The following is a 14,654-nucleotide window of genomic DNA, read 5'->3' as shown; positions in this document are numbered from 1 at the left end:
ACACCCATGGAGCCATAGATAGGGGAGTCATACCACTATAGTCTCGCTGGCAGCTGGGTTGGAGACACAGGAAACAGGAGCCACTCTATCTGCAACCTGCCGTCCACTTGTCTCTCTGCCAACCAACCCCACTTGCTAACTGCAATCCGCTCTTGCTACTCAGCCACCATCTCCTTGCTAGTCCCCATTTGCTGCTAGCGTAGCCGCGGCAGTTACATTAGTGGCCAATGGCTCACTGGTTACAGCTGATGGCCATCCAATCACAGTTGATGGCCATTTACTACCTGAGCCAGCACCTTTCTAAGTGAGGCCGAGAGCCTGGAAACTGCTTTCTGGGGCTCTGTCCCCACAGTGGCTCTTGGAGAGTGTGAGGACAGATCTCTCCAGGGTCTAGTTGAATTGCAGTGAAAGGTCTCTCAGAGCACCTAATAAAAGTCCTACCCATTTTCTATAAATTCATATACATAGATGTGTGTGTGTGTGTGTATAATTTTTGTAAAAAATTTGCCCCTTGGCCCCAAGCCGCTCCTTCACACCACCATCCGTGGCTTTGATGAATTTACCAACAGCATCGCACTTCTGCTCTATTTGTAATGAGTGCAAGTCAGGTGCCTCTGGTTCCACGGTGGAAAATATCTTAACTCCCACCCGCTCATCTTTCTCACCCTTCCTCTTCCAAGTTTTCCATTCTTTTTCATCCCAGAAATTTAGAAATTGCTTTAAAAAACCTTACTTTCTGAAACTCCTGGATGACAACACATCCTGGTCATCCATGAGCATTTTGATAAAATCTTCTTCAAAGCAACCTGTGATTTGCTTATCTGGAAGAGAAGGGATTGGACTGGCTGACCCAAACATAACCAGGAGGTGCTCATATAACCAGTCAAAGTACTGACCCCTGTGATTGACAGCTCGCTTAGTATTAGTTGTGAACTGATATTCAATGTAGCTCAGATCATTAGCCCATACTTTTTGGAGCCTTTCCCTGGGATCTGCTAACTCACAGTCAAATATAGAGGTAGGATAAACCCACATTGGGCCGTAATCTCCAATAATGATAGGAATTTTCTCTTTGTGTTTTGCTAGATGCTTGGCCAACAAACACACTTCTATTCCAGGTTTTGCAAATTCAGGAAATTTGTTAAGTGGCAGCTTCAGCTAGCACGGCTGTTTCTGCATTGAGCGCCTCCTGCTTTGGCTGACGCTGAATCCTTGAAGTGGGGAGGTGACGACTTGGGGTCATCCCAGTCATTGTCACCAGTTGCTGGTCCTTGGCAGACCTGGGGATAACGAAAGGCAGAGTCCCAGTTATAAGAAGTATTTCTTTGGGCTGCAGCCCCCTCTGGCTTGGTTCCCCAGTCATCTGTGCTGTCCCAATTTCCAGATTTGGAAGCACTCCAGGCTGACCAGGGGTCATTGCCACTGCCGACCTGGTTATTACTGTTGGCTTGAGCTGTATTTGCTGAGAGGGAATCAACAAAGGCTTGGTCAGCCATTGAATTTCCACAAGAAAATGGATATTTTCCATGATTGGGCAAAATTTCAACATAGTCTGTACGAACAAGACCTCATTCTCCCTTGCTTTTTCTTCCTTCCAGCAGCCATCTTCCACAAACATCCAGAATTTTAATTGTGATGATTTCTCCTTTATTACTATCAGTTAATTATTTCTAGGTTCAGCAGCAAAATCATACAAAACCGGACATTTGGTGGCCATGGTAGTAGATCCCCTGCTCAGAGTGGCCGCGACTGTGGGCCTGAGGAAGGCGGGCGAGGGCGGCTGTGGCAGGGTCCTGGTGCAGCTATAGCAGCAGCAGGGCCACCTCTGCCCTGAGTCTGGATACTCAGCAACTCCAGCTGTCACCTGCTCCTCTCTCAACATTTCTTGTAATGCAGGTCTTGTGGTGGAAAATTCCCCCAGCCTTTGTCTGTGTGGAAAGCCTTTATTTCTCCTTCATATCTAAAGGATAACTTTGCTGGATATATTATTCTTGGCTGGTGCTTTTTCTTTCAATATGTTGAACATTTGATTTCACTCTCTCTTAGCTTGTAAGCTTTCTTGCTGAAAAATCTGATGGTAATCTAATGGGGTTTCCTTTGTAGGTTTCGGTCTTCTTTTCCCTGGCTGCTTGAGAATTCTGTTATTAACTTTGGATAGTTTTAATATAATGTGTGTTGCAGGAGGTTTTTCTGCATTGAGACAATTAGGTGTTCTGTTAGTTTATCGAATTCGAGAGTCCAGTTCTTCCCATAGTTTGCGGAGATCTCGACTATTTGTTTGAATAAGCTCTCTGTTCCTTTCTCTCTTCTTCTGGTATCCCCATTATTCTTATATTGCTCTTTCTAATGGAGTCAGACAGTTCTCGTAGAGTTCTTTCATTTTTTGTTTTAAAACTCTCAGTTCTCTCTCTTCTTCCACCTGAGTCATTTCTAGATTTCCATCTTCAATCACTGATTCTCTCTTCCATCTGGTCTGTTCTCTTTCCCATCCTCTCTAAGTCATTCTTCAGCTCATTTTTTGAGTTCTTCAGCTCCAGAATTTCTGTTCGGCTCTGTTTTATAGCTTCAGTCTCTTTAGTAAAGTACTTCTTTTGTTCAGTGATTTTATTCCTGAGCTCATTGAACTGCTTTTCTGAATTTTCTTGCATTCCATTGAGTTTTTTCAAAACTGCAATCTCCAACTCTGTCATTTATGTCAGTTTTCTATGTCTTTGACTTTGGTTTCTCGTGATTCTTTATTTTCTTTCTGAGGTATCGTGTTACCTTGGTTTTTTCGTGGTACTTGATGGATTGTTTCTCTACTGCGCATTTGAGGTACTTAACTCTTCTTTTTTAGATACTGTTTTGCTTTTAACGATTCAACAGGTTCATAAGTAGAGGTATTTCTCTTCTTTCCAGTAGATGGTGCTATAGGGCAAGATTTTGTTTTCTCTTACCTGCATTGCTGGGACTTCTGGGATCTCGATGGGGTGGTGTCCCCTTGGCCCTGGAAAATGCCTTGTATTTCCCAACGTGGTGGGCATCCTCTCTGTGACCAGTCACCTTGGTCTGGGTACCATTCCTGTCGGGGGATGTGGCAGGCGATGGAACCGCAGGCCTGTGAGTTCCCGGGGCTGCCTCCTTGTAACCAGAGGCTGTCTGCCACACTGCACTGCCTAAGGTGTCCCAGCTAACTCTGCCAGGTTCCTCTGGGTTCCACCAGGATGGGTGGGGAGGAGTGGATGCGTTCAAGCACCTGCAGCTTTCTTTTCTCCCTGGTAATGGTGACTGCTAGACAGCGGCTGCCACACCTCTGTTCTGCCCCTTACTCTCAAGCTTTGGCTTAACTTGAAGAGTCCACGGCACGACATACCACCGATCAGTTTTGAAGTCTTCATAGACTAAGAATGTTTCAAGGAAAGTAAGATATTACAGAAATTGCACATACGGTATTATATATAAGGCTGTGACATTAAATATTCTTATGTGCTAAATAAATACGGAATATGTACAGCCATTCAAGAGTATGTCTGACTTAGGGAACAACTGGGTAAGGCCTGAGATCAGATCACACAGTTCAGTGTTCTCCCACATCAGCGTGCTTCACAACAGGCACAAAACTAGTTAAAAATAGGAATCAAGATTCTAAATACTATATGAAATGCCAACTAGAATAAACATATGGGCACACTCATGTTCTCCTATATGTAAAAAGCCCATTTTCAATAAGAACCTCCTTATTTGAGTTACACTTCCTCGAAAGTGTACTAAGAGTTACTGTTTTAGAAGAATTTAAAAATCCATTTCGAAGTCAAGCCATAAGTCAGTGCTTCTCAGAGCTCACCAAACACTAAAAGCAAGACCGATCATAAGTCTTCCTAGGAGTCATTTATTTGTTCTAGAAACCATTGTCCCTTATGTCAAATATCCTTCGTAAAGCAGTAGGCTGTGATCGATCTGGCAGGGTTCTCTGCCCTCCCATTGTTTCAAGGAGACCAGATGGGAATTTTGCACAATGAGTGATAGGGTTTTCCTTCCAGGGTTTCCATCTATTCTGACCACATGGCAAATAAATGCTTTCTCAGAAAGCTGTGCTTCCACCAAAAGCTGGTTGAAATCCAGTTAATGGAAAAATAGAACCATCATGGTAATATATTACTATACTAATAGTAAGCGGTCCAAGTCTGTTTCTACTCTCTCCATTGCCAGTAATTATCAATATTAAGTAAATCAACCTGAAATTTGGTTTCCTTGTCTATCAAATTAAAGGAGTAAATTATACTTTTATGACCTCTTTTACTTCGAAGATTCTATTTCAATGAGTACAACTGTAGCTTTGATGTTTCAATAGCCAGTCCTTCAACTGGAGTCATTTTCTCCTGACCAGTATCAGAGATTTTAAAAACCAGAGAAACAGCACGTGCCTTTGTTCATTAGAACAGGAAAGACTTGCGTATTCCTAAACCTAACCCCTTGGAAGCACAGAACTCTCCATCAGCAGCCACACCTCCCTGGGCTATTGCCAGTGTGCACTTCACGGGTCCCCCTGCCTTGCGTCCTGCCTGGGTGACAGCCCCCAAGCAGAAGCACTGTGCTCCCTGCCAGTTGTACACTTGGTCCTGAGCTCTAACAGCTCTATGACCTTGGGCAAGTTACCTAACCTCTCTGAGCCTGTTTCCTCATCTGCAGAATGGGGGTGATAATGAAAGCACCAACACTTGTTGGGTTATGAGAATGAAAGTTGACAAGTCCCATATGGCGCATAGAATGATGCTTGGCACAGGGTAAGCACTCAGTAACTGGCAGGAATTTTTTTGGTCACCCTGCATGGTTACAGCACCCACATATCTCAGTACCTAACTGAACCAAGTCCACGTAGGTTGGGGTCACAGCCCTTGGTCCTCTCCTGGATTTATTCTTACTAATGTAATCTCACTTGTTGATTTCATGAACATGCTGACTCCACATGTCTCTCTCTAGAAACTACATCACACAGCCCTGAAGATGGCACAGTAATTTAAGGAAGCAGGCTGCACAATCAGTGATCTAAAAGTATCTCTTTCACACAAAAAGAAACTGGTAACTGGTTGCCCTGAGGGCAACCGGGTGGCTTGGAGTGAGGGATTGGAGATTGACTTTTCACTGTATACCATTTTCTTTTGAATTTTGAACATCAATTATATCTAACCTGTATTAAAAATATTTAACATGTTAATTTTGAAAAGTTAAAAGACACAAATTGTGTTCTTAAAAAGTTATGCCTCCCTGATGAGGGCTGGGGAGCTCCCTTCAGAGCATCTGAGAGCCCTCTGCTGCTGTCTCACCCACGCACCCCGCAACTGGAAGGATGTGGGGAGATGCCATGAGAGGACGGAAAAGAAAGGAGGGAAACCTTTTTGCTTCAGGATTATTCAAGTTTTGACTAGTTCCCGCACAAAGGAACCAAAGGAATTCCTAGTGTAGATTTGGAGCAGGGCTTTATCTCCAACTCTAATCTATTGCCTGGGGAAGGTAAAAGCCTGACTTAAAAGAACAGAGGGCAAATGAAAGAGAGGGAGGAGGGTAGGGAGGGAAGGGGAGAGAGAAAAGGGCGGGGGTGGGGGGTGGGGGGTGGGGAGGGCAGAGAGAAAGAGAGAAGAGGAGAAGAGAGGAGAAGTGAAGAGAGGAAGGAGGAAGGGGGAAGGGAAGAGGAGGAAGGAGAGGGAAAGTAGTCCAAAAGAACCTGTGTTGGCTTAGCCTTCGATGCTGTTTTCCACAATGGTTTTTAATAAAGATCTGAAAGAAACTCTGATCCTGTTGAAAATTAAGATTGGCTTAGAAATAACAACGGTTGCATTTTATTTGAGCAAGTACAATCTAGTATAACAATGTACAACGTTTTCTCCTTTTATCTATCGTTTTCCATCCCTGATGGAATTGTGTTGAGTGTGTGAAGAGAATGGCTCTGACATATCGTAAATCTCATTATACGTAAGCTATCATTCGTTACACAGTAGCCCATGGTAAAATGGGATTCTGAAGAAGAAACACTGTGTTAAAAGTACATTTGGAAGCCTAAAATATATAAATATGAAACATACTTATGAGAAAATGGATTTATATAGAAAAAAGCTACACAGAAAGCATAAACATGAAAATAAACCATGCTTAAGTAGCTCGGAATCAGGCCTGTGTCTTTAGGACGACGTTAGAAAAGATGAAGCCCACTAAGTTTCTGAGGAGCTCGGTCTACTACAATTGTTACTGTCGTCAGGACGTCACAGCTAGCCAACTGGCGACAACTCTGCTTGTCTCACACATATCCAGACTGCTTAATTAGTTTTGACTGTAGTATAGAAAAACACTGTATTGGTTTCACAAGTCCTCATTATGTAGTATTTTAAAGGTGTATTTTAGGCACACAGGAAACAGCATGTACCGGATATGTTGAGTCCATGAAGAAAACCGAGAAGTGTGCTTGCTGATGCGAAAGGTCCTCAGTTTCAGGCAAACATAGTGCTCAGACACATTTAAATACATAGCAGGAGTCCATTTCCTTTATTTTCCCATTTCGAATGATTTAACATCATGAACTACCTAGTTTAATGTGAAAAGGTGGTATAACCCCATGACCCAGGATCAGTTCATTTCTATACCCAAAAGTCCACATTCTGAAACTTTTAAGACTAAAACAAAACAAAACAATACCACAAATGCAGGGACAGCTCTGGATGCTACAAGAGGTACGATGTTCACGCAACTTACTGCTGCTGCGTTTCGCAAGGGTTTGTAGACAGTATCTGTTGGAGTCAGGTTGGAGAGCTACAAAATCATGCTATTTTAAGTAGCAAAAGCTTTGGTTTCAGGTACAAATCAGATGAGCAAGAATTGAGTTCCTGTGCACCTTTGCGAGCTTAGCAGAAACCCCAGCTCTCAGAGCTGTTTCTAGCTTCCTGAGCAGGTGAGGCGCTCACATCGTCTGGATGGCAGCCATTTTGTCACCTGCCTACACACCAAGCTCCCAGAACCTGTTTTATTCAATATTGATGCCCATATGCTTCACAGAGGCCTGGAAACCCTCCCAGTCCCAGGGGTTGTATCTTCACCCGTAATTCAGTGCTTTTAATTCCATTCTCCTTGCCAGTGGCTGCTGGTGGTGAGAATCTAGCTATTGAGACTCAGAGGGGATCTGCTGCTGAAGGTCCTCTGTGCAAGTTGTCCTTCCTCTTAAAACAGGACAAAAGAAAAGAGTGCCGCCTGTCCCCTCTTGGGTGCCTGCAACTGTGGCAGCAATATTAGGATCGGGGGGAACTAGCGTACACAGGGAGGATGAGAAGGAAGAATCTGGTTGTGATGCCATTGTCACTAAATTAAGCAACCCTGGATTTCCTATCTCTGGACTTATTTTGTGAGTTAAAAAAATTTCCTTATTGTTTAAAGCACTGGAGAGAGGAAGGGACACCTGGTATTTCTGGCACCAAGTAATCAGTCGCAATCCTCTTCCAATGAAATAATGACCTATTTTAAGTGGAGTATACAAAACACGCATGCATATACTCTTTTTAAACTGAACTAATTCTTGTGTGAGTACTAACTTGACCTTCTCCAGCTCCTAAATTCAAGCTCCTGATTCCTCGTGTGCAGGGCCTGCCTTCTCCAGCAACATCACTTCCTTCAAGGCCCAATTCAAAATCTGCCTCCTACAGAATAGTTTCTTAGGGAATCCCTGCTTCCATTTTTCTCTAATTCTAACACATAGCATTGACTACCTCTAGCTTTTTACATCTTGTCTGCTGATTCTTGTGTCTCCTTCTCAGTGTCTACTACTGAGCACACATTTGATTTAGTGAATGAATGAATGACTGAGAACAAAGCATCATTTTCCTTCACCCGAAACTTGGAGTTTTCCTTTCCTCTTTTCTTCCTTGTCTTCTTTCCTCATCTTACTTCTCTGTAGAAGACAAAAATTGAGATAATAGAAATTCAGAGCTCAGACTCCGAAGGAAAAATAAATATTAAAAAAAAAAAGAAAGAAAAATAAATATTTCTAAAGAAAGCCCCAAATGGCATGCCCTGCCTTCTGGGAGTTACAGGTAAGCGACAGAATTATGATGATATGGCGGGAACAGCAGTTAGAGGCTACAGAAATGACCTCCTGTTTCTATACCTCTCTGTATGCAGTGACCAGTTCCACGATTGAAACTACGGGTGGGTGGGGACATCCTTAACAAATCAGAAGTTATGGTAGAAAATATAGCAGAGTCTAGCACATAGTAGTCCTTCAACAAATGAGTGAGAGATGGCTTAGATCACATGGTTAGGGCTTTGGGTTGATACCTTGAAACTTTTTATTGTAAACATAGAATGAAATGTGGATACCAGTAATAACACCGCTGCCTCAATGTAATGAATTTCCTCTGAATATGCCAACATAAAAATGTTTGATCTAATGTAGACTTCAAGCTGTTTTGAAGTGGGAAATAAAATCTTGGGTTGTTTTTGTTTTTACTTTAAAACTCCTATGGTTGTTAGCTAAAACTCAAAATTGAAGGCCCTCAGCAGATTTCGAGACCATGTGCAGACCATGTGAGACCAGGTGCAGAAAGGCCTGCTCCATCACACAAGGTGAACCTCTAAGAGCTGCTCTTCTGGGTAAAAACTCTGGGGCCATCCTTCTGAGGAGATGGCAGAAAGAGCATTTGCTGAGACCATGATTTCAGTGCGGAAATCAGCTTGTGTACCCTTCAAGGTATGCAAATACAGTTCTAACTCTTAACTGTTAACTCATTTCAGATATTAACAACTAGTTGTAACTTGCATTAGGTAATATCAAACCAACACTAAGAGCTTCTGCAAGATCTTTTATATTACACAATATAGTAAAAACTTAGGAAATGTTCAGATAGTTAAATGACCGCCAAACACTACATGTGTAACCAACATGGTTCTATTAAAAACGCTCTCCAACTATGGCATTAAAGGACAGCAATACAATATTTTCTTTACAAAGCAACTAATATAAAAATCTGCAAATGCCATAAATTCATTTATAGGCTATTATTTTCATATAGGCATATCATTAGATTCTTTCAATTCTTTCTCTTTCAGTTCTCTCCTGAGGTATTTTTTGTGGTTTACTTTTATTGTACTGCTGGATGCATTATCTTTGATCATCCTTTCCTAAAATGATTTTTAAAAGACCTGCAAAAAATTTTATTGCATAGGACACAGAGATTGGGGACTGCAAATATGTGGCATTGGAACAAGTCTTACAAATACTGCATTTTAAAAATTTGTTACTTTTTTTTTTTACAGTTTGTCTCTTAAAAAATTGAAGTTACAGCTAAGAGTTAACTACATACAGTGAAGCATTGTAGGAATGTTAGAGATTAGAGAATGTGATGAATGATACAAAGGAAGAAAGCCATAATTCTTGCCGGCTATATATTGTATTGCCTTCAAAAGCAACTGTACATGTTGTAATCAGTTCATAGTTAAATATTTCTACTAATCTGCTTTAGGAGAGCAAATGTCTTTCAAGGTTTCAAGTTCCTCTATAAGCTTCTTGTTCTGAACTTCCAGCACTGCAACTCGACTCTCCAGACATTTTACATATTCTTTCTTTCGACGTCGACATTCTTTAGCAGCTTCCCTGAAAAAAAGTAGAAGCAAAAGGGCAAACAAAACAATTTTGCATGCTACGGACAAAGAGACTAAGGTAAGCTTGGTATACGTGATCATGGTTGCATTCCAAATCTTGGAACAACACTTCCAATTCAATTTCAAACACTAAGCCAAACTGGATTCTGAAGGGTCACAAATGTCCCTTCCATACGTCCACATGGCAATTAGTAGAATTGCTGCATCTCCTGCCTTGATTAGAGTTCCACAGTAAACAAAGTCCAAGTCAAAGACAGTTACTCTGCTTTATGGCAATAAAGATCTTTGAGGGCCTTGAGTTCCTCAATGAGAGTCTTGTTTTGGTTTTCAAGCACAGCCACACGATTTTCAAGACATTTGACATATTCTTTCTTCTTCCTGCGACACTCCCGGGCAGCTTCCCTGGAACCAACACAAGGCAAATGACTCAGGAACAACCTCTCAGCACAATCCAGAGGAGCTCAGTGAACTTTGGTTCCCTAAATGCAACAGCCAATCAATCCTAGGTAAGGTCTGTACAAAGCCAAACAACAAATGTCCCCGAGCACATGCCTTTTTGTAAGGTGACTCTAAGACAACGGGAACAACTTGACAGCACAGTTTGCCCAGCATTCATCGTAAATGGTGTTTCCGTAGGGCACACACTCCATGATCACAGTGACCAGAGTAGTTTTCCATAACCTAAAACAATAGGACCACATCCCCAAGTGGAATTTCTACAAAAACATTCACAGATCCTTTCAAATCTCTTAGTTATTTCTGTCCACCATAAGCTACATATTCTGTCACAATGAGTTAACTTTATTTGATCAAAACTGAATAGAAAAATTAACCTTTGGTAACCTTAAATGTCAATATTGGAGATTTTCATTCTTCAAGACTAAATCAGTAAAACAAATAAGATCAATCACGACCGCAAGAATCAGTTTATTGGCTAGAACACAACATGGATAAAAATAATAATAAATGAATCATAAATCGTGCACATTTTTATAAACCAAAATGAAATGGACTCTGCTTCTGAAAATTAAAGGAAAGAAGGGAGGGTACATAATACAATACTCAATAATTCAGACAATTTAAATCCAGGAATGTGAGAACACCACAATTAAAATCATGAAAGGGAAGATACTGAATAACTCAAACGTGTACTTCGAGACTGTTTTCTCATCACATGCATTTACTATCCAATATACTGAATTTTAAGCACTGTAGCCATGCCCAAAGGAAAAAACAGACCCGCAATCAAAGCAATAAACGAATAAATAGATGAGTTAATCATATTCATGCAAAACCGCACCAAAACAACCAATGAATACAGCCAACATTTTCTCTCTCTCCTTTTTTTCAGGGTTGGAGGGGGTGGCAACTACATCATTTAATTCCTCTATAGAATGTACCCTCTATTAACAGCTTTATTTTGGGGTATTCAGGTCAGAAAACTACCTTTGGGGTATCCTTACTATCAAAAGAGCCTACATTGAAAGATAATTCAAATATATTTAAACAAAAGTTTTGTTGAACGTCTAAACACCAGTTCTGTCATGCCAATTAGCATTGCTGCAATTCTGAACTAGGAGTGATGATGCCCAAAACACATAGGGCCAACGCTGTGTTATTTTTAGGGTAGTTGACCCTTACCAACATCTGGTTATCTGTGTTTTCTCGGTGGGAAGCAAGAGTCAGCAGAAAAGAGACCTTGAAATCTCAATGAACTGTAGAAAGGATCAACCCCTGCTTCCTAGCTAAAACCAATGCACTCACCCTGTGAACTCAGAGTTCTCAACTGGTTAACAAAAAAGTAACAAATGTACAAGTGAACTGAATCTGATAAGTACAGATTAATTTCATCGAAATGATGTACAGGAATAGGTTAAGAATAAATCCAAGCACATTTATAAATTTTCCAATTTGGGAACACAATTCAACTCTCTTCCACAAAGGAACTAATAATATACATTTATGGATAGCAAGGTTTTCATGAGTAAATCATTATGTTAAATTCTAGATCTGGAAGGAGGATAATCATTTTATAAAACAACTTACCATTAAATGACATTTTAAATATCTAATAGCAATGTTGTGGGATGTTTAATTTAAAAAATTTTATTTACCACGGTGTACTATTTATTTAAATATCCATACTTCCTATTTCATGTGTGTGAATGCGTGTTACCAGGGGCAAATGTTCTAAGCACAAAGCTTTAAATGATCACACTAGTAGATGGCACATTCCTCAGTACTTCTCAGCTATGGAAAACACCTGTTTCTTCTATTAATAGTTAGCTCAGTTTTCAGGCCTTGCATTTGTCTGGATATAATATCCTCAGCGTGGAGAGAGAATACATAGCAAAGAGGAAAAGCTGACCAGGCTGTGAAGAAATAAAAACTGTCGCCAGATTTGTAGAAATATATATACATATAATGAAATAGCTGTTATAAATGCCAGTCAAAGAATAAAAAGAGAAAATGTATAAAGGTTCTTTCACGTTAAAAAGCAAAAGCTGCATTCTTTCCATGAAGTTAAATCTGAAGCATACACCGAGGTCTTTGTGAGGTTAGTCTTGTGTTAGTGCAGTGGACAGACTCTGGATAAACAGCTTGATTGCATATCCAGGTTCTGTGCAGTTTGTGCTGTGATATTAACCAACTTATTATGTAAACTCTCTGAACCTCAGTTCCTCATCCATAAATAACCAGACCTATCCTCAGGTGAAAGTTACGTGACAGTTAAAGAAACAGGAGAAATAATGCACTTAAAACTTGCAAATGTACCTACTCAACAGATATTGAGCAAGCTAATAGCCATTTAGCATCTGCTTTTCCCGTCTTGCTCTGAAATTGAGATTTAGAAAGCTAAAATAGACCCTTCTTAGGATCCCTTGCAGCTAGAGATCATATTACTATTTCTAGTCTATGACATGTAGGTCAAAGTTGCTGGCAGGGTCTTCCAGGAAAAGTTTTCAGAAGGGTCACATTCAACCAGCGCCCTGTTTTAGCTCCAGCATTTCTCCTTTGTTCCTGACTGATGCAATGCCTGGGAGGTGTGGCAGCCATGCTGTGGTCATCGGAACGAATGTCACACCTTGAAGATGACAGAGCAGGGAGGAGGAGCCTGGTTCCTTGGTGACACTGCCGAGCCTTTGTCCTGGCTGCATGGACCTCTGGACCAGCAATATAAGATCAAAATACCACCTACAAGGTTAAGCCTCCATTCCCCTTCGTTGTTTAGAGCCCAAACACAAATGCTATCCAACAATTAACTAATTCTTGTAAAACCCAAAATTTCATGATTGTTTTTCTCTCAGGGAGATCTCCCATGTATGTGTAGGAAGCTGTGGGCAAGGGCATGTTTGTAAGAACCCGCTGCCTAATATTTTGTCTATTTCATTTTGGTAGTTCTGACAAAATTTTCTAATCTAAAAATAAAGGTATAAAATGACAAAAGGGAAATAAGAAGGTTACTTGCCTAGTCCTTCCTTTTTATTCTCTTCGGGAAACTAAGACATCGATGAACAAGTTTACAGTTTGCATTATCATCACACTTGACATTTCTAAGCTGAACTTCACTATGTACATTCCACGACCAGACAGGCCGTTATAGGTATAGCTCCTGAAAGCGCAGTTTTAAAGTACCCATATTCCTCCACTAGATCCAAGTTAGGGGTCTTTTATAACAAGACCTCCATAAAACAACTATGATACTATGTGAGCCCCACCCATTCAGTCCCTTCAGAATTTCTGAGTAAAATGCTGACCATGCAAAATGTGAATCCGGCAGGAGTCAGGAAACCTGAATCAACCACTGGTAAAAATGTGTGTACCTAAAGATGCTATTTCTGGTAATCTGTGAAGTTCTCCAGAGTACAAAACTCCATCTAGTGATCTGTGCTAACGAATAAGCTTGGGAACTGTATCCAACTTAAGAAGTCCTCTACTATATCAAATTGTGACATTTAAAAGCTGTTAGTAAACTGAATATAGCTGCAACTGTTTCATACACAGTTACAAAGGACAGTGATGAACTCAGCAGTTATCTCTGAATTTTAGAGGCTCAGAAGCCACAATTTTGACATTAACTAGGTTGCTACCATGTTCCCCCGAAATACGGTTTTATACCGTATTTCCCCGAAAATAAGACCAGGTCTTATATTAATTTTTGCTCCAAAAGACGCATTAGGGCATATTTTCAGAGCATATCTTATTTTTTCATGTACAACAATCTACATTTATTCAAATATAGCCATGTCATCTTCTTCTGGAACATCGTCATAATGTACTAAATGCATGCGTCTGGCTGATGATCTTAACTGGGGCTTATTTTCAGGGTAAGTCTTATTTTCGGGAAACATGGTAACACCTAGTAAATTAACTATCGCCAGGTGGTCCTGACCATAGGCAAACACATGATCTCATCTGAAATGTGTTGTTTTCTTACAATGAGGACATTATTTAACACTTAGAAATAAGGTGACCAGGCTACTGGGAAGACTCTTATTTAGACTACTCTTATTCTGCTCGTTTTGAAAATCAGATTAATTTACACTATTCGAAACCAAGAAATAAGAACTAAAACCAAGAAATAACATGCAAACTAGATTTAAAAAAGAATTCTGGGAAATAGTATTTGTATGATATATTGCTGTTTAAAAAGTAAAATTACAGAGATATGGTACAAGAATAAGGGAGCGAATGAGAGAGAGCAGCCTGGGAAATATATCCCGTGCTATTAGGAGGTAGCTCTAACTGGTGGGGATATGGGTAATTTTAATTCTTTCTGTTGTTTTGTACTTGCACTTGACTAGAATTTGTCGGAATAAAGATGTATTTCAGTACAATAGAGAAAAACAAAGTTACAAAATAGATAAAAGGAAACTACATGTAAAACACTCAGAAAATCCTTAACTCACACTTAAAATTTATTTTGCTCATAAAAAAGCTAGGAAATTACACTTATCACCTAACTTCACAGAGCAAATGCCAAGTACAAAATAAATATTTGTATTAAGGTACTTCCATTATTGTTAAAAAAAAAA

The 14,654-nt window shown here is 40.3% G+C and overlaps 1 protein-coding gene and 1 pseudogene across 27 annotated transcripts in view; both read right to left on the bottom strand.

Annotated features, from left to right (window-relative positions):
- LOC117022593 (sorting nexin-9-like) overlaps nt 1-1,717 on the bottom strand; it is a 53,166-nt pseudogene extending 51,449 nt beyond the window's left edge.
- A 4,770-nt stretch (nt 1,718-6,487) lies between these two features.
- Nucleotides 6,488-14,654, bottom strand: part of CREM (cAMP responsive element modulator) — a 69,126-nt gene continuing 60,959 nt past the window's right edge. For 14 of the 27 annotated variants that reach the window (XM_033106030.1, XM_033106020.1, XM_033106026.1 and 11 more), the window contains one exon: nt 9,684-10,020. In XM_033106030.1, the coding sequence (XP_032961921.1) occupies nt 9,876-10,020 (145 nt within the window). In that variant the 3' untranslated portion in view covers nt 9,684-9,875. The other 13 variants (XM_033106032.1, XM_033106037.1, XM_033106022.1 and 10 more) reach the window with 5 other exon arrangements.

This window comes from Rhinolophus ferrumequinum, chromosome 5, assembly GCF_004115265.2.
Source record: "Rhinolophus ferrumequinum isolate MPI-CBG mRhiFer1 chromosome 5, mRhiFer1_v1.p, whole genome shotgun sequence".
NCBI lineage: Eukaryota > Metazoa > Chordata > Mammalia > Chiroptera > Rhinolophidae > Rhinolophus > Rhinolophus ferrumequinum.
Note: the sequence above shows the minus strand (reverse complement) of the source record. Positions and strands in the feature narration are given on the sequence as shown.